Source organism: Camelus dromedarius, chromosome 13 (assembly GCF_036321535.1).
Source record: "Camelus dromedarius isolate mCamDro1 chromosome 13, mCamDro1.pat, whole genome shotgun sequence".
Taxonomy (NCBI): Eukaryota; Metazoa; Chordata; class Mammalia; order Artiodactyla; family Camelidae; genus Camelus; species Camelus dromedarius.
In genome coordinates, this window is record NC_087448.1 from 3,043,272 (window position 1) to 3,062,894 (window position 19,623).

At 43.1% G+C, this 19,623-nt stretch overlaps 1 protein-coding gene across 1 annotated transcript in view; it reads right to left on the reverse strand.

Annotated features, from left to right (window-relative positions):
* The window catches only part of MYO16 (myosin XVI), a 350,065-nt gene that overhangs the window by 286,557 nt on the left and 43,885 nt on the right, over nt 1-19,623 (reverse strand). The window contains exons 3-4 of the mRNA XM_064492981.1: nt 13,059-13,129; nt 5,124-5,267 (exon numbers count right to left, since the gene is read on the reverse strand). Coding sequence (XP_064349051.1) covers nt 5,124-5,267; nt 13,059-13,129 — 215 coding nt within the window. The remainder of the gene's footprint in view (nt 1-5,123; nt 5,268-13,058; nt 13,130-19,623) is intronic.

The window sequence follows — 19,623 nt, forward strand, 5'->3', positions numbered from 1 at the left end:
AAACCGAAATATCTGACCCCTGCGCCTGGCTGGCGGCCCTACACCTGCCTGGTTGTTCTAACACAGCAGAGTGCCCTGTGCCTTCAAGGTCTGAATGGAAAATTCCGGCATGAACTTGGGCTGATCTTCCCCAAACTATCTTGTTAAACCCTTAAGTCCCTTGCTCTCCTCAGAAGCTCATGTGAGAACTATTCTCACACTGTAATAGTTTCGATACAGACTTGAACTAGTGGCTTCCAGTTAGTTTTTCTCTTTGCAGAAACTGTTTTCTAACAAGAGCCATAATCCACAGATAGTAATGGATGGAGTGTATTAAATATGGTAATTGCACATCTTTTAGCTTCAAAAGGCTCTCTCTCAAGCAGTTCCGAGCACATCTGCTCCGCTCTTTGCCCATCCCAGCCTAAATACAATGATCGAAGTGCTTTTACTCTTTAAAGATTGGTCACATCCATTGTCACCACTGCTCCACATTCTTCAATGAGCTCCCTGAAATTTACCAGGCAAGATCTTCATATGCCTCCAATAACACGTCACTAAACCTCGGCCAGACAAATGCAAGCTTCACCCTATTCTTCTTACTGAATAGGAATCTGTATTGCAATGTATATAGTCAGTATGGTTTATATAATACCCAAGTTTATAACTTTACATAAAAAGGAATATCACACTAATAATTATATATATTTAAAGGTGAGGTTTTGCTTTTTGTATATACACAACTTTCCCATGTCTTAGCAAGTCTGCACAGGTTTTCCAAAGAACTACTCTAATATACTGTAAAAAGAAAATAAAACAGCAGGTCAAAGTGGTAAAATGTCCCATATCTTACTGTTTGCCCTCCACATCAGCTGTGCTGTTCATCTTACCATCTAGAGTGCACCACATTATATTGTCTGTAACCATATAAAGATAATCCTTTATTTGAACAGAGCAAGTTATGCATTTCAGATTTTCACTCATCCAAGGAAAGCGCAATTTTAAGGTCCTAAAGACTTCCAATTATCTTCTAAGTGCATTTCACTTCAGTTCAGTTACTCAGAGTCTGAAAAGAAGTTACTTGAGGCAATAGTCTTAAGCAGACCTTGCTAACGATCCCTTTTCTTAAGTCCCCACGCAGGAGGAGAAGCAGGTTTTGCATTACCTATCCAAGTTAGAGAATCAGTTAAGACATAGAACCACAGGGTGCCCTTACTGAGTTCAGTGCTAATACGTGGGCGATAATCAAGTTCATCTTTTTTCCCAATGCATACATGTTTCAGATAGCATCTTACAGATACCAAACCTCTGGGTTCCCGACCACAGTGAATATAATTAAGAGTCACATATTATCAATAAAAGCAAAAGTAAACAGAGCAACGTGCTGCTGAGAGAAGCAGTCCACTGGGAGAGAATCTCTTCTATTCTTAACGAAGTAACAAGGCTCTTTCAAAGAAAGAGCTTAAACATGGAACTTAAACATGGTGATGAATATTTTAACTGGGTTCTCTCCTTGAAATTTCAACCCATTCATCACCCACGGGTCTCTGCTGCTGAATTACCAGGAGTGACTCTGTGCACGGACTTCCCCGGGGTTAGGAATGGCCCTCATCACAGATCACGCCTTATTCCTCTTTATGTTCCCAGCCGTGCCCGCACATATTAGGTCCTAAACGCAGTTTACTGAAATGAATTGAAAAATGAGCAGCCAAACATGAACTTAAATGAATTATTAAAAATTGAAGCACAGAATTCTCATTTTTGTGATACTTCCTTTTTACTACATTTTCTGATGTTTAATTTTAAGAGTGTATACATAAAATTGCAAAACCATCATATGCACACTTGAGTGTCCTGCTTCCACTCTTTCTAGATGGACGACAATGTGTGAGGCTTTTTCTTCCTTCCTGCCTTCCTGCCTTCCTTCCTCTCATTTTCCCTCCCTCCCTTCTCTCTCTCTCTCTCTTCCTTCCTTCCTTGCTCTTTCCTTTCTTTGCCACTGGACACGCGTGAGACGACCCCCCTGCAGTGGCTCTGTGCACACACTTGGCTGTCTGGCCTTGGTAGACACCCCAGAAGAGCTGATGCACATGCGATAAAACAAATCTCCTCAATAACCCCCTGAAAAAGCTGTATTTCTTGAATTAAAATTCTGAAATTGGAGATATATATATATAAACCACCGCAGATGAGACTCCTGGCTGACTATCACTCTTAGTCTAACTCAGAAGCTAATGAGCATGGACAGTTGTTAACGGGTCCCTTTGGAACTGAGGCGCTGATGACCCGCAAGGCAGGAGTCTGAGGCAAGTCCGTCAGCTGGGCTTCAAGATAATCAACCGTTGCATGATTGGTTTCATCAGGGAAATAAAAGTAGTCCCTGTTAGATATGCAAAATCAAATGCCTCAAATGCTTCTGCAGCTGAGGACTGGGAAATTCCCACTGGGAGCCCTGAGTACCCTTCCTGTCTCATTATTCAAACTGGAAGGCCACCCAATCTCCAACTGGTCTTAAAACATTTCCTGAGGTGTTGGAAACAGAACTCAAATCAATCACTCTCCTCAAGTAGGAATCCTATTGCCTGTCAGATGACATATGAACAAATAAATGCACATTTCCTGTCAATAAACATTTTATTAGTTTACTTTATGTAGCAATATAATGTCAACATTTGTTGATTGTTTCATTCAGCAGTAATTCTCTGGCACATTGATACTGAAATTTCAATGACAGTACCCAATAGCATTTTAGTGAACAAATTTCTTTTCATATGCGAATACTTTTTGGTAACTTTTAATACTGATAAAACTTCAAGTTTACTCAAAGTTGCAAGAGTGGTACAAAGAATTCTTGTGTTCTTGTTATGAGTGTTATGGGTTGAATTGTACCCCCCAAAAGACATGTTGAAACCCTAACCCCTTGGTACCTGTGAACATGAACTTTTTGGGAAATAGGACCATTGCCGATGTGAACAGCTAAGATACAGTCATTCTGGGGTACTGTAAATAACAGGTGTCCTTACAAGAGGGGGGGCACTGGGGACACGACAGATACAGAGGGAAGACGGCCACAAGCCAGTGGGTACTGGGGACCACCAGGAGAGGGAAGAGACACAGAGGGACCCTCTCCTAGAGCTTTTAGAGGGAACTTAGCCCTGCCAACACCTTGAGTTTGGACTTCTGGCCCCCAAAACTGTGAGACGACAAGTTGCTTGAAGCCACCCCGTTTGTAGAACTTTATTACAGCCACCCGGGGAAACTGACACTACCCTTTACCCAAATTCACCAGTCATTGTACTTTTCTACTATTTTTGAGTCACAGGCACCATGTCCCTTTATCCCTAAATAGTTTAGTATACACTCCATATTCCACAGCTGATAATTTCACAGTATCACTCAAAGACCATTCAGTTCCCTTGTAAAGTGTCTTTTATATTTTTCTTTAACATTAAGCAAATCCCTCAGCCTTTCTGCTGAATTGTTAGTTTAGTTTCTTATAGGCTCAATTTCTATAAAATGAAAATTTATTCTTATAAATGAGTTAAGCATTTTTTGTGTGTTTTCCTGTAGAGTATTTGCCCTCCAAGTGATTCTATTTCAAGCTAAACCATCTTTATTTCTTTTATATTACTTTATTAATTGAATAGAGCTGCCGTTTTCCAGGATTTGGAAGAAACACGTTTTTTTCAGTGACATACATTTCTACTATAAAAACAAAAAAGGACACAAATGATTGAGGGGCAAATAAGAGAAAACTAGACCAAATTTAACCTCTTACAAGATTACAAAAGTTTCTATTTATAGTCTTGCACCATAAGATGCTTCTGATTATGATTTTAAAAGGGAGGAAGAAGGGAGAATTAGTGGGATTAACTGTGCTCCCTAAAATGACATATTCAACTCCTAACCCCTAATATCTGTGAATGGTCTTAGTGTGGAAATATGGTCTTTGCAGAGAAGGTCAGATGAGGTCATACTGCGTTAAGGTGGACCCTAAACCCAATAACTGCTGTCTTCGTAAAAGAAAAGAGAGGGGTTGGGACACAGAGACACAGGGAAGAAGGTCACGTGATGACGGAGGCAGAGACTGGAGGGATGCATTTATGACCGAGGAACCCCAGGGACGGCGAGAGGTCCCTAGAAGCCAGGGAGAGCCAAGCAAGAATTCTTCCCTAGAACTCGGGGAAGGGAGTCCAGCTCTGCCAATACCTTAATTTCAGACTTCTAGGCTCCAGAATGTAAGAGAATAAACTTGTATTCGCCATTAAATATGTGGTAATTTGTTAACACAGGCAGCACGACCCAGGGGAGAAAGGATAGACCTTGGACAATGATCTTGAGTTCAAATCTATGGTTTGTTTTTGGCCTATGGCAAGTTGCTTAATATCTTTGAGTGTCAGTTTGCTTGTGTGTAAAATCTTCAGGGCTTATGAGAAAAGCCAGATTGATGATAGAAAATCATTAAGGAATTATTACACAATTTTTATTAATAAAGGGAATCATCGAATCATTCATTCTTATTCTTGTATTCTGCATGTTTTCTAAAGACTCTGCATAATTTCTAAAATCTTCGTTAGAGATAAACTAATCAGAAAATCCCAATTCTAAAATAATTATAGTATGTATGAAAATCCACGTCAGGGTCCAAGCTATCACTGAAGACAATGGTAACACACAACTCAATGAGTTTTATACTTAAAGTTTTCACTTTCATGTAAACAAATGGTACAGACATTTCTTTACTAGATGTAAACAAGGAAGATGTACTATGAACCTCTTCTCCTTGTTATTATATGTCTAGTTGGGCTAAAATTAGAAGAATGAATTGACAGAAAAAAACAGCAACTATCAAATCATTTTAGTCAGGACTGACTTGCAAGGCATCAAGGGTATAATTTCCAAGGAAAAGGTGAGAGGAGCAGAGCCTGGAGTGACGTCTACGCAATCTGTTTTCTGAATCAAAGGTGACCCACAACCTTAGTCTCTAAATTTCTTGTAATTTCAGGCAAACAATTGATGATGTATACACACATTTTTTTCCTCAACTGAAGTATTACATATTGTGAAATATTATTAGATGAATATATAGACGTTTATATGCCATCAGATCTTCAAATGGTAACGCACTGAGCTGCCTTACTTACTAAGACAAGCAGCAGGACGACATCTGGGTTATCGCAGGCACAGGCAACGTGCATGGGGGTCCAGAAGTCTTCATCCTGGTGGTTGACGTTGACCCCCCTGTCAATCAGGATCTCTGCAATGAAGACGTTATCGTACCGGGCACACTGAAGAAAAGAGATAAAAGAAAATATACTGTTATAATAAACTATGATAAGCTTTATTCCAAATTTCCTTTCCCTAGGTAGAAAACCTCAGTGCCAGCTTTGGAAGTTGAGAGGTGGCAGACCTAAACTGGGGAGGAATGTATTTATGTTCCCCAATGAACCTATGAGGAAAGAAGCATATGGAAGACTGAAAGGGAAATCGAGTCCACGAACAACAAAGAAAAATGCACTAGCTATTACAGAAGACTAGATCAGTGACTTGAAGGCAGTAATATAAATTATACCAAATGCAACACAGAGAGACAAATGACTAAATAAATGAACAGAGCATCAGTGAGTTGTGGGAAAACTTCAAACTGACTGATAACCAATCAGATTGACAGCACTGAAAATGGAGACTATAAGGATAAATACACGGTTTTATTATTTAACTATCTTTAAAATTGGTAATTAGAAGACAATCCAATTTTAAAAATTAGGCAGAAGATTTGAACTGATACTTCACCAAAAAACTAAAAAGATAGCTGAGTAGTATTCCATTGTATAGAATGAAATTTTGCCATTTGCAGCAACGTAGATGGATTTGGAGGGTATTAGGCTAAGGGAAATAAGTCAGAGAAAGACGAACTGTATGATATCGCTTATATGTGGAACTTACAAAATACAACAAACTAGTGAATATAACAAAAAAAGATGCAGGCTCACAGATCTAGAGAGCAAACTTTGGTTACCAGTGGGGAGAAGGAAGAGAAAGGGACAATATAGGGTAGGGGATTAAGAGTTACAGAGTATTATGTATAAAATAAGCTACAAGGATATACTGCACAACACAGGGAACATGGTCAATGTTTTATAATAATTATAAATGGAGCATAACCTTTAAAAATTGTGACTCTATTGTACACTTGTAGCTTATCTGATATTGTACATCGACTATACTTCCATAAAAAAAGATACATGAATTGTGGTTCACAGTTCTAACATGGTCACTGAAGAATCTTCACATCTTTCTTCTTTCTCTGGTAGTCCCATCCGAGGACATACAATGAGGACAATGCAAATCACGGTGCAAGTTCATTCGGAGGAAGGGGTGAGGGATGCTGGTACTGGGAGGCAGGGAAGCACTTGGGGCAATGGCAAACATATGAAGTTGGAGGATTAGTTCCAGTTTTAAACTAAAATATTTGTGTATCCGATGTTCCATGTCACGTGTAACAATAACCAAAGGGTCCCTACCGTCAGGGCCTGACGGTGTGAGCTGTGTCCCCAGCCACAGTCACTGCAGGTTGGGTACAAAGACTGATGAGGTGAGGACCGAGAATGAAGGCTCAGTAAATCCATTTTAGAATTTGGGGCCTAGACCCAATTTCCTTCAGGAACTTCACATGCAAGTAATTCCTACTCTACTCTCTACCTTTTTGGCAGCTCACCGCGTAATCAGCACGATGCCACCTCCCTCTTCCGTGCCTGCCAGGACAGCCCCAACCAGCACCCCCGGAGTCCCCAGCTCACAAATACCTGAGGTCTGGCTCTTCAGTCTTTTACCAAAGAAGACTTAATTAGACACTGCATTGAAAGTGATACTCACCCTCTCAAGCGATGTTAAGTTTTAAGATTCACATTTCATAGGATTATGAATAATAACTTGACAGCAATAAATACCTTCTAATCACACTTATTTGAAAAGATCATGATGGCTGAACATTCCTGGTACGACGTTCTTACAATGTCACTGTGATAGAATAAACCTAATCCTCCCGAGAAGGAATTTTCTTTGAAAATGCTAACAAATCTTCCCCCCAAAACAGGCTCTTCATCACTGTCACCAATTTCTGGGGACACTTTATAGCACCAGAGAAATGGCAGAGCCCCACTCTGCCACCCTCAACAGAACGCTGCCACCATCAGTTACCCGCCCCTGGAGCCTGAGGCCAAGTCTCCCAGCTCCACCATCGTCTCCCTCTCAAAGGGCCAGGCAGGACTAGCTAAAGAAGTTGCAGGACCCAGTGCAGAAAGGAAACGTGGGGCCCCTAATTCAAAAATTATGGAGAACTTGAAGCGCCTGCAAGCATGGGCCGGCCCCTCTGCGCACAAGCCTCGTGCCTGCGGAGCCGGCCCTGGACCGCCAGCCCCTCCCTGTGAGGCGCTCGTGGGACTGACTAGGCTTGGAAGGTGACGACCAGCGCTTCCAGCTCTAGCCCGGGACTTCGCAGTTTCTCGCAGTGCGTCCTTCCGCTCGTTTTTAAGTTTCTAAACACAGGTGATATTTCTCAATGTACAAACCCAATACAACACGCATTATTGATCCAGCTGAAAAGACTCTGAAAACCATGGAAACCAAATGGCAGACAATTCTCAGCTTAAAATGTGCTGTCTTTTCCCTACATCTTATCATAAGGCATATTTTACGTGTTTTAGTTCTTGCTGGCTAAGGAGCAGCATGTCCTGAATGCCCCTGAAATCCATCCTCAGAAAATCAAAAATTCGAAACAGACGGAGTGCGCACACCAAATCCCATGGTTCACACGTGAAAGTTATCTTGTGCCAGCTTCTTTTTTTAACTAGGGTCAGATCTACTATAACATTGGTTTTCTCAATGACGATCTATTTTCAGTGCAAACTTCTCTTTCCCCTTCCTTGTTTTGATTACAAAGCCGCTGGGGCAGAGGAGTCTAGCAAAAGGAGCTGAGACAACCACCAGTTTGACCCAGATACCGATTGCTGAGTGGGCTCCACGTGCCAGGCACAGTTCTAATATTACACAATAGGTACCTCTGAACCTGGCGGCTCTGGGCAGAGGAGAAACAATACCATTTACACCATCAATTTGGATTAACTGTCTTCCGTTTTCTTCTCCTGTGTTTATGGGTTCTTAGTGGTTCAAAAAAACATTTTTACAACCAGAGGAAGAGAGAGGGAGAGAGAGACACAGAGACAGAGAGAGAGGAGAGAGAGAGAGACAGACAGACAGACACAGAGACAGAGAGAGAGGAGAGACAGACAGACAGCCAGAGAGACGGGGAGACAGAGATTTACATCAGCAGTAAAAATGAGTTTAAATCTGTTGCAATTTCCAACATTTTTGACATCACTCTGGAACTTCCACATGGTCCACTGAATTCGGTGTCAATCCCACAGGCCAAACTTTTCACCCAGTGCTTGGATCTGTGCAGAATCGTTCCCCCTTCTCTCCCACTGAATCACATCGACAGACCATATTCATTATCATGTCATCTTGAATATACTTCTTATAATTTTTGCTTTTTTATGTATCTTCTTTCGGGGAAATATACTCCAGACCACCCTGCCATAGACAAACCAGCCAGCATAGTCTAAGTTGAATCGTATTTCTTATTTCCACCTGGATTCCGCACAGCCATAGCTTCCAGCCGATGGACCAGACTCTCATTTTGCTGAACAGACTTAGACGTACTGCTGAGGCGCATCTAGAAATGTTAAGCTTCTCACAGAACTGGTCTCCTCGTAAGTGGCTGTGGACTCTGCTCCGTTAGCTGCGCTCTGGTTTGCTTCACCGGGACACACCAAGATTGTAGCAGGTGGCCCTGGAGACTGGGCACTGGGCTTGGCAAGGTGTTTGAAAACACAAGGACGTGATAACCACCCTTGAGAAACAGGCAGTACAGTTCAGCAGGGCTGAGGGTGCGCAGAGCATTCCACAGGGTCACAGCAGAGGGCTGCTAACTGCCCAGCGAGAACCGGACAGTGAAGTGTGGGAACACAGGACTGGGGTTGGGAGTCGAGGCATTGATGGTCCACTGATTAAGCACGTCTCCTCCGAGGACCGACCACGACCCCAGCATACGCCAAGCCAGAGGGCTGGTATCGTGAACTAGACGTGCTCCCCCACATTCGAGGGGGCAGCCCGGTCAGAAAAGATCTAAGATGCGGGAGTCCGGCGAGCTATGGGGACATCTTAGCAGAGCAGCCCTGAGTGGGAAACAGCAGGAGAAACACGGAGGAGGGAGGAAAACAGACATCTGTGGGATTCATGCCATCTGGCACGTCTAGAGGGTCAGCTAAATGACTAGACCTGTTTAAGGAAGGCTTTCTGAGTGGGTGAGTTCCAGGCTGCCCTGAGGGACACCCTTCTTGACAGGACACTCCAGGTCCCCTACAAGAGATCCTTACCAGGGGTTTCAACGCTGGCGGGTGGAAAGCTTTCTTGGAGAAGCTCAAGTTCTGAGAAGTCTGTGCCTATTTGCCTTCACCCCGTAAGAACGGGTTCGGATTCTTTACAAACTGAATTCCATTGTTGCAGAGACAAAGCAAAACAAAACATTCCAGGAACTTCACTTGGGAACTTTTTTTATAACTGATGCTGCATGAAACAGTTCTGTGTGGTCTGTTCACTCAAAAATGGAAAACTCACTCCTTTCAGTTTCCGAGTGCCTCCACATCTTGCTCTTCCATCACTTTATTTATACGCTAGGTCGTGCACGTGGGTCGTCATGATAAAGATGCACCCACACTTTGCAGAGCAAGGGTATGATTTTCACCTGGGATTCAGCCGGACACTGATCTAATGCTCTACATCCTGGACTCTGAAGTTCCAATTACGGATGCCAGACATTCCAACTCAAGATCCAACCAGAGAGGGTGGATTTTAACACCAAGCCCAGTCAGGAATCTGACTCTTAAATCACATCCTTGGACTAATTTAAAGGGGCCATTGTTCACAGTAGGTGGCAAGTCGATTTCCCAATTCCAGGACTTCACAGCATCCTGCAATCTCTCAGAACGGCCCAGCTCTCTCTCTCCATGACATCGCCCTTTCCCTCCCATCTTGCCTCTTCGTTTGCCTCTCTGCTTTCTGTTGCTTTGTCCTGTATGGACGCCCTGCAAAGAAACTCTCCGGGAATAGCCCGTGAGGAGGACACACTGTCTTCAGCTATCATTAATTTTCTTGGCAAAACGGACCCCCTGTACACTTTACCCTTCCTTTTCTGGGAAAGCAAAGCAGGGTGGAGTTACATGGTTGTGCCCAGATGCTCTGGCAAAGCGTGGACAACTTCAACATATCAACTCTCTTTCTCCTTTCATACCTACACAGTTCCTAAAATAAGACATCTCTTCAAACACTGTCTCCAGAGTCCTAATATGCTGCCACTTTTCAAAGTATACAGTTTTCTGCATGATTTTTAAAGATAAATGGCTGTTGAGCTGCAGCTACTGCAGTAAATTGCTAATAATCTCTGCTGCTTACAGCTCCCGAGACTTGAGAAACTCGGAGGAGAGCCCAACGGACAGCACGATTCAGAACTCCAGACTTTCTGGTAAGAGTAGGAAACTGATTAAAATATTCAGAATGTTAGATTCTAATTTAAAAAAAAAACATAGCCCTAAGTATTTGTCTGTTAATTTATTTTATTATATGAAGCATACATACTCATTATTTCGAATGTTCAAGCAATATGGAAAAGGAAACAGTCAAAAAGAGATCCTGTCTCTCCGCCCAGGCTGAGTCACTGTTATAAATTTCCTGTCTAGCCTTCGAGATTCCCCCTGCAGTTGAAGAAGATTCTCCCTGTTTCCATCCGTCTGTCTGAGGGTGATGCTGTGCCCCCGTCCTCTAATCTGCTTTTGATATTTACCAGCATGTCCCGGACATGCTTGCATGTATCTGTGGCAGCTCTATGTCTTCATCAGCTACATGGAATTCCACTGCTGAACTGCCCGTCTTCATAGTACAGCTGTCACTCGCCAGGTAGAAGAAAGAGTATTTCCCATTCTAATGTATTTCACTGAAGCTTCGCTGTGGTCTTCTGTGGTCACAGCACAGAACAAAAAGAATTTGCATTTTATACTGCATTCAAGAGGATTTCCTTACAATCAGGAGCTGCTTCTCAGTAGCTTATGCATTAAAGATTATAACGTAAAAGTTTGAATTTTAGCAAAGCCCGCTGCGATTTTGTTTTTGGTTCCATAAATACCATCATTTCTTCCAGAGTTACATTTGAGTTTCTGCCTATACAGCCCTCGTGAGACTAAATCCCTGGAATGCAGGTGTTTTTACTTGGTGTCATTATTTCCTGTCTGTCCATCACAGTACCTGACACCTGCCAGAAGTGTGATTCATGAATTATTTAATGATGGGTAGGTAAACAGGCAAATTCAGACTTATTGTTGCAAGTTTATTAAAAAGACAATAAAACTAAAGATTGCCTATGATGAAAAAATATCAAAACCTGTTCTCAATGGTCTACTTTGAATACAGGGGGAATTTTTTATCTACAACTTGGAAGTTACTGTGGCATTTCTAATAGAAATCTTACAGAATTCTACACTTGGAGCCAGGTACTCAGTGAATAATAATTGAGTTAAATAAACAAAATTCTGGAAACTCCTCACAATCTCCACAGCTTATTTTCGATGCCCCGCACAAGCACATGATGCCTTTTTCTCAGAGACGTAGCTCTAAGGATGTGTAATTAGAGCCCTGGTGCTGACAGAGCTCAGGCTGCATCAAGCAGGTGGCCCAGGAGGTGGGGCGGATGGCAGAGACGCTGGCTCTTGACATCTCAGAGGGCGAAGCTGCCTCTTCAGTACCGACGGCATTTTGAAACTGTAATTTTCTCTCTCTGGCAACCCGCAGTTTTTCATTTGTCTTTATTTACTCGGTAACCCCAGGAAGAGGAGGCTTAGTGCTGAGCCCACGTCCCTCCAGCCGAAGGGAGGCTTTCTTACGTGTGCTCCAGCTCCAGCGCCCTGCTGCCTCCCAGCCCAGGCCTAACAGTGGAAACCTGCGCGGTGTTTGCATCGGATCCACAGGTAACGAAGTGCTTCTCTTTCATCTTCCCATCTCTTCTTTCTTCTGACGCTATCAGTGCTGAACATTCATAGTCTGTTACCCGGGCCTCCTCAGCAGGCCAAGAGATCCTTACGTTCTTAAAGCTCATCCATTCATCCACGTGTGATGCACTGAGTATCTGCAGTGCATCACATGCTAAGAATAGAAAAATACCTAAGACACCCCAGTTTTTGACAATTCCGTCTAGCAGAGAGAAAAGGCACCTTATCAATACAAGATCGACAGCAGAAGCAAGGGCCACGTGTTACGAGACCTTGAATAGACAAGCACTTAGTCAGGAGGCTGAGGAAAGGCTTTGGAGCTGACCTCTGAAGGTGGCCGCGTGGTCTCATCATTTCCCCCTCTCTCCCACCAGTTCATCCATCTTCCAAGTCTGCTGTAATCTCTGGTTTATTTTTCTATCTCCCTCAGAAAACGAAGCTCTATAAAGACTGTGTTTTGCATTTTGTGCCCCTAATATCTGTCACAGCATCAGATGTGAATTAATTTAATCGGTTCATGGGTTAATGTGCCTACCCAATAAATCTGCTGAGGGCCGGGCACTCCCCTAAGCACCGCAGATGCAGCCCTCGTGGAGCTGACAGTCTGGTAAACAGAACAGAATCACACAGACCTATAATCTGTTTTTACAGGTAGTTGTGGCAATTGTGCAATAAGGAAGGAAATAACCACCTGGGTAAAAGCTGAGCTGATACAACATTGTTTTGCTTATTTGTTGAGTACCACTCACGTTCAAAAGCATCTTCTTTAGGCCAGAGACTCTGACTCCACTTGCTAAAGATTATTTACAAACTATAATGCAAGTAATTAACAAGTATCAGTGCATCATTATGCAGTCCTGCTGATCTGAAGCACATTATCGCGCTGATCGTCATCCGTTAGATGCGCATTTTGCTACTGAGTCCTGGGCCCATAACTGGTTCTCCTTCCACCCACGCTCGCCGGGTCATCACAGTTCTTACCAGATGGAGCAGGGACCCTCCTGAGGACACGGGCGCGTGGGGGTCGGCCCCTTCCTTCAGCAGTCGCAGCGCTGGAAAAATGAGAGAGAGCGGAGTTACAGCACATCTCTCCTGCACACCCTGAACCCAGCGGGGCTGCATTTCATTAGCACCTAAAACACAAACAGCATCGAAGCAAAGAGGACATATTAATCTCCATCCGACCTCATTTTGTGGTTTTTCCAATTGGCCACAGCATTTCTCCTCACACTGAAACTTCTTCCTCGGTTTGTCAGCATCATTACCCATCACAGCCATGCAAACTATTCGGAAAGGGCAACACAGCTGTAAAATTTACTGGTTCGAAGTGCTTGGCCTATGCATCCTTTGTAGAACAAATAAAGAAAAAGCAAGAAATGACTTCATTCAGCTCATGTATCCTTCAGTTCCCTGAATTTTTAATTTTTTAAACTCCTTATGATCCATTGGTTTAAAACAATAAAAGTTTACACTTGGCACATTAAATTTCCCTTTGCGCAATTACCCCTTGGCCTGGCTTCCGCCATTCTCAAAAAGCCATTTATATCTAAATTAGTAATGTCAAGTAGATCAAAATGCATGTCGCTTATCAAAATAAACGCACAGTTGCAAAGTGCCCCGTGTTTCCATTTGAATGGCAGAGGTGACTGGCTAGGACATGGAAGACCACCGGCACCGGGAGACGGTGTCACACTCTCTGCTACGTGCAGTGGACCCCAAGGCCAGCCTTACAGGGACGCCTGTCCCCTCCCCAGGACACTGTCCCAGTTTCCACTGTTAAGCAGTATCACAGTTTTAATAAAAAGCCATTCATGCTTTTTCCACAAAAAAAAATAACTCGAGCAACTCAAGTTACTCTATTCCGTTATAACACAGAACTACACAACACGACTCAGATTCGAGCCTCATACCTCCCTGAGCCACTGTCTTTCCACTAACTCTCTCTGTCATCTGGAATGTTACCTGAATGTATCTTCTTTTCTGCGTCACTCCAAATCTTTTATCTGTTCCAACATCTACTTTGTCACTATCTTCCCCAACTCTAACTGCACATCACGGAGGGCAGACCGAGGTGCTCCTGCACACTCCTCCCTCTGGGAAGGCCGTGTCCCGGGTGATGTGCCCAGTGGGTATGAAGGCGAGGCAGGTCAGCCCCTCCGACGCCCGGCTAATGTGAGAGCAGAGACAACCCACAACCAGCCCACGGTGTCCTCCGGACAGCCCTTCCTAAAACCGAAGCACCCTCCGTCCGAGTCTCCCTCCTCAGGGACGCCGAATACACTGCTGTCCTCTCTGACCAACAGCAGCACTTGGCCCGGTTCCTTGATCTTGTAGCCCCTTCACTCCGGCCCCCTCCCAGAATGAACTCCCTACCTAGAAGCATGTCCACATCTATTCATTTACCAGATGGCTTTCCCTTGATGATACTCTTTCTTCAACTCATAATTTAATTATTTTCATAGCCTAGATTCTCCAAATGTGGGTAGTTTGTTACAAAACAAAAAACAAACAAAAAAAAAAACCTGTCAAAAGTGGTGACCTTATAGGATCTGTTGTAATTCGTACCACGCGGCTCACCGTTTGCTGACTCCGGCAGCTCCCTTGTCAGCCGTCAGGAGGCCTTTGCCTCTCTTGTCTTCTGTGTGATTTTAATAAGCATCCTGTTGCCTGGTCGTAGGCAGACTCTATTTCTCACTCTCCTTCTCTGCCTCTCTCTATACATATGTGTAGTAAGTGAATGCACATCTTATTCCCCCACATACTTTTTACCCTTAATTTTAAAAAGTCTGTTCATGACAACAGAAAAGTTCAGTAACTACATTTACCAATGGTTTTCTCAGAAGAAAAATCACACTGTTACCCTAAGATTTTTTTTTAGCAAATAAAAGTATTCATCCTGAACTAGCTAATATCTATCTGGTAATTTGTATTCCTCACAGCAAAGAACTTGTACTAATAATGACTACAAATATAGCATCAGGCAGATTATATTAGTTAAAACATTAATAAAATGCTGTCATATTTTTATATAGAATCCACTATGCACATGGGTGGTGATTTTGTAAATATTATAAATCTCTCTATGCCTTAGTTTTCTATCAGTAAAATAAAAGACTACTGTTGGACTCATATCACGACAGTATAATGAGAACTAAGTGAAACAATATATAGCACACTAAGCACGCCTCCCAGCACTGCGTGAGGATCATGACATGATTTCTATTAGAATAACTATAAGTCATAAAAACCCATAGTAATATATCGCAGAACATGTATCTTAAGGTTTATTCTAAATTTTCTCAAAACTCTCTGATTATTAAATGTTGAATTTAAATGTAGGACATAAGCAATGCAAATTTAGCAATATTCATGGAAGGATGAGGGTAGAATTTATCAGGCAGGAAGAGGGGGGTGAGGGGGACAATGTAGGAGATGATGGAAGGGTGACAAGCAAGCGGGGTGTGAAAAGTCCCTTAGGAGTGGGAATACCTCCCAAGCGGGTATGACTTGGAGGAACATGTTGTGGGGGATATTTTACATCCCACTGCAGGAGTTGGACATCATTCTGTGGCCAATGAAGAGAATCACAGGATTTTAAGCAAAGGAGGAGAAGATTCATTAGATAAGTGCTACGGGCTGCATGTCTGTGTTTTCATATGTTGACGCCTAATCCCCAACGTGATCACGGTATCAGGAAGGGGGCCATTTGGCAGGTGATTAGGAGGTAATGAGGGTGATGCCCTCATGATGGGATTAGTGCCCTTATAAGAGGATGAAAAGACCAGAGCTCTCTCTCTGGCAGGTGAGGACACAAGGAGAAGATGGTCATCTATAAACCAGGAAGCTGGACACCACCAGGAGCCGAATCTGCTGGTGCCTCCCTCCTGGACTTCCCAGTCTTCAGAGCGTGGGCCAACTGAGACAGTAAGTGAGGGCAGACAAAGGCTAGACGGGCTCTCTTGCTCGCCCTTGTGGTATAAACCCCAAATGCGGTTCAGGCTCAGGGGAGGGGGCGATTCACTGACACGAGGGCTCGTGGCTCCGTGGCCATGAACATCCTTCTTGCCACATGAAACAGACAAAGAAGCCCCAGCTCTTCCTTCATCCGGCCAGACATCAGCCTCAGGAGAAGAGAGGGGAGAAATTTGGCATTTTCCTTTCCTAGAGAGAAATATGGTTTTCTGAAGGGCTGTTCACGTTATCGGATAGAACTAGATCAGAACCACAGACTGGATATGGGCTGGCTTGCCCCTGAATACGATGGGTGCAGAGCAAGAAGAAGACAAAATCAACTATTGATGAAATAAACAAACAACATGTTCTTCACATACACAAACTGCAGAGTGAGCTAAATGCAATGCCTCTGCTAAGGGTTAAAAGTTGGACATTGTAAGGTACCTAGATAGAAAGAGATAATGAAGAAAATATCACTTGCATAGTAAGCACGCCCTGGGCACTTTTCTAAGTATGTAGGGTCTGATACAGCTCCAAAGACTTTAGCACAAGAGTTAATTTGATTCTCTCAATTCTGTGATACAAATACTACAATTGCCACTGTTTTACTAGTAAGGAAACTGAGGCCCACAGATAATGAGACGCCCCCAAGCCACGCGGTGGGGTGGTGGAGCTAGAACTAAGTGTGGTTGGTGCGACTCCAAGGATCGTGTTCTTAACCACGAGGAGCATCTTTACCTCTCAGGTCACCAGAGAGCTGAAGGTGACCCTTCAACCCGGGAACAACAACAGGCATCAAGATCGTGTTAATGCCCTCATAATTACTGATTTTGTGGGAAACTCCAAATTTAGGTTAAAATACTTTCTCCAAAAAGTTGTGGGTTGAAAGCAGCTTTGTAACGACGCGGTTGGAGCCGACAGTCAAGTGAAATGGCCCACGACGCCGAGTCGCTCTGTTACAATGAAATCTGCAAGGAAGCAGCCTCAGGAAGAACAGCCATCTGGGGACCAGATAGAATAATGATGCTTCCTTTTATAGACTTACTGCTTGGAATTGATTCAGCATTTATTGTGTATCTGTGGCTTCATCATCAAGCTGCCACAGAACTCCATCGAAATGTCTGTGCGGGGGGCATGATTTGATATTTAAAAAGAAACATTCACTCTCTAAATCTTCAGCTATTGGGGTAAAAATGGATGGAGGTACAGCACAACATTTTCCTCAGGAGCTTCAGTGGAATCTGCAGCTGTCTCCACTAAACTCCCCAGCATCACCAGCCATAATCAAACCCAACGGGTCCACCCGATCATTATTTTAAGTCTCTAGACATGACCGTGATTTATCTGTGTTGATGACATACAGAACATTGATGATCATCACTTGACAGCAACTTGATGACAGTAAGTGCTTTGGGGTCATAGGAGCTGGGGTGGACATCTGACCGCACGGCAGTCTATGACTACTCTCACCTGCCTCTCATAACAGTGCGTCTGTATTCACAAAAATTTTACGCTTAAAATCAACAGAGGACAGGAAGAGATAAACAAGACATAACCATGACTTCTACATTTTGTTCTAGTTAGAAGCCCTGCAAAAGGCATTTTCTAGGAAGAGAAGAACAAATCACATGGTAAAACGATAGCAAATAGCCAACCTGGTTGAAGGATATATGGGAGTTCTTTGTACAATTTGGAGGTTTAATTTGATTTCTAAATAAAAGGTTACAGTGAATAGCAACAAGAAAAGAGGCCAGTGTCATTTTTTTTTCCTGCAATGACAATAGAACCAAAAAATGTCAGGACTTCTAAAAATGTAGGTGTGAGAACATCCATTAACAACTGATAATCCTCTAAGAAATGACTTACAAAGTTTACCCTAGCTCATCAGTATGTCAACAAAGAAGGGACAGAGAACACAGGAATATAGAAATGATATTATCAACACCACAGAAAGGCCTATTTGCTCAGAACACTAATTAATATACAGATTTCCTGTCCTACAGAGAACTGAAATTTTAGGCTACCTGAGAATGACGTGAGGATGCTTTTTTTAAATAGCCTTTCCAGATTCAGGCCTTCCTCACCTACTTTTCATTCTCCTCCTCCCCGCACAAGCCCCACCATGAAACTGTAGCGCCACAGACACTCCGTATGTCTGCTCTGCCCTCTGTCCCCATGAAGGGCAGCAGACCCTTGTTACACCTAAGATTTTTCTTCCCCAGCAACCACCTCTTCCATCCCTAGGGACTATTTCTCCCTACTTTGGAATGACACCCTAGTCCCAATTTCAGTTACCCTTACTCAGTAGTTTGGGGATGGAATCTAAAACTGGGCATTTTAAAGGAACACTCCAGGAGATTCTGGTGCAAATGTCCTCCTAAAGATATTTTGGAAACAAAGCTGCTAGGATTTTACATTCCCAGAAAGTTACCTCCCAATGTCTCACTGGGGGCAATGGAGCTAATAAGCAGAAAAGCGAGCGCTTCATGGCAGTTCCTTTCTCACCAACTTGCCATTGAAAACGTGGCCCCTACTGTTGTGTGTGCCATAGTATCCTCAGGACACGTGGCTTATTCTCAGTACATACACGTTTAGCCAAAACTCTCTGATGTAACCTTGGAAGAGGAGAGGGTCAAGGTCTTTATGGATGAGGGGCCTCAGGTCAGGACAGAGCCTGTGCCTGGGGCAATGGTCCTCAACCCTCACTGTGCATTAGAACAGTCGGCAGAATTTGAAAAGATACAAATGCCCAGGTTCTGCCACCAAATTCTTAAATTCACTTGGTCAAGGATGTGCCCACCTACCTATATGTTTTTAAAGTTAAGGCACCTCAGTGATTATAATCCTGGGAAATTGGAGCCCTCATACATTGCAGGTGGGGATGAAAAAATGGTCCAGGGACTGTGGAGAAACGTTTAAGCATTCTTCAAAATGTTAAACATGAACAGCTATATTAGCTGGCAAACCCGCTCTTAGAGATAAGCCTCAAAGAACTGAAAACAGATACTCAAATAAATGCTTGCTCACAAATGTGCACAGGAGCGCTATTGATAATAGTCAACAGGTGAAAACAACCCAAATGTCCAGCAACTGACTGATCAATGGATAAACAAAGTGAGTTATATCTACACAATGGAATACTATTTTAGTCCTTAAAAAGGAAAGGAGTATGTGCTACAACATAAATGAAAACTAAAAAACACTATGCTAAGTGAGGGAAGCCAGATACAATTAAACTCTGTAGTGTGTGATTTCACTTACATGAAACACCAAGAATAGCGAAATCTGTACAGATGGAAAGCAGATCGGTGGTTGTCAGGGGCTGGGGAGAGGGGGAAATGGAGAGTGACAGCCTAATGGGGAGGGGGTTTCCAACTGGGGCGATGAAATGTCCTGAAACTGAATAGCGGTGATGGACCTACAACACTGTGAATGTGCTAAATGCCACTGAATAAATGGAAAGTTTTACTGTAGATGGATTTTATCACAATGAAAAGTTACAGTCCTCCTACAGTGATGCTCTTAAACTTTATAACCTTCTTAAATGATATATGCTTTACTAAAACTATGTTTTATAAAACTATATATACGG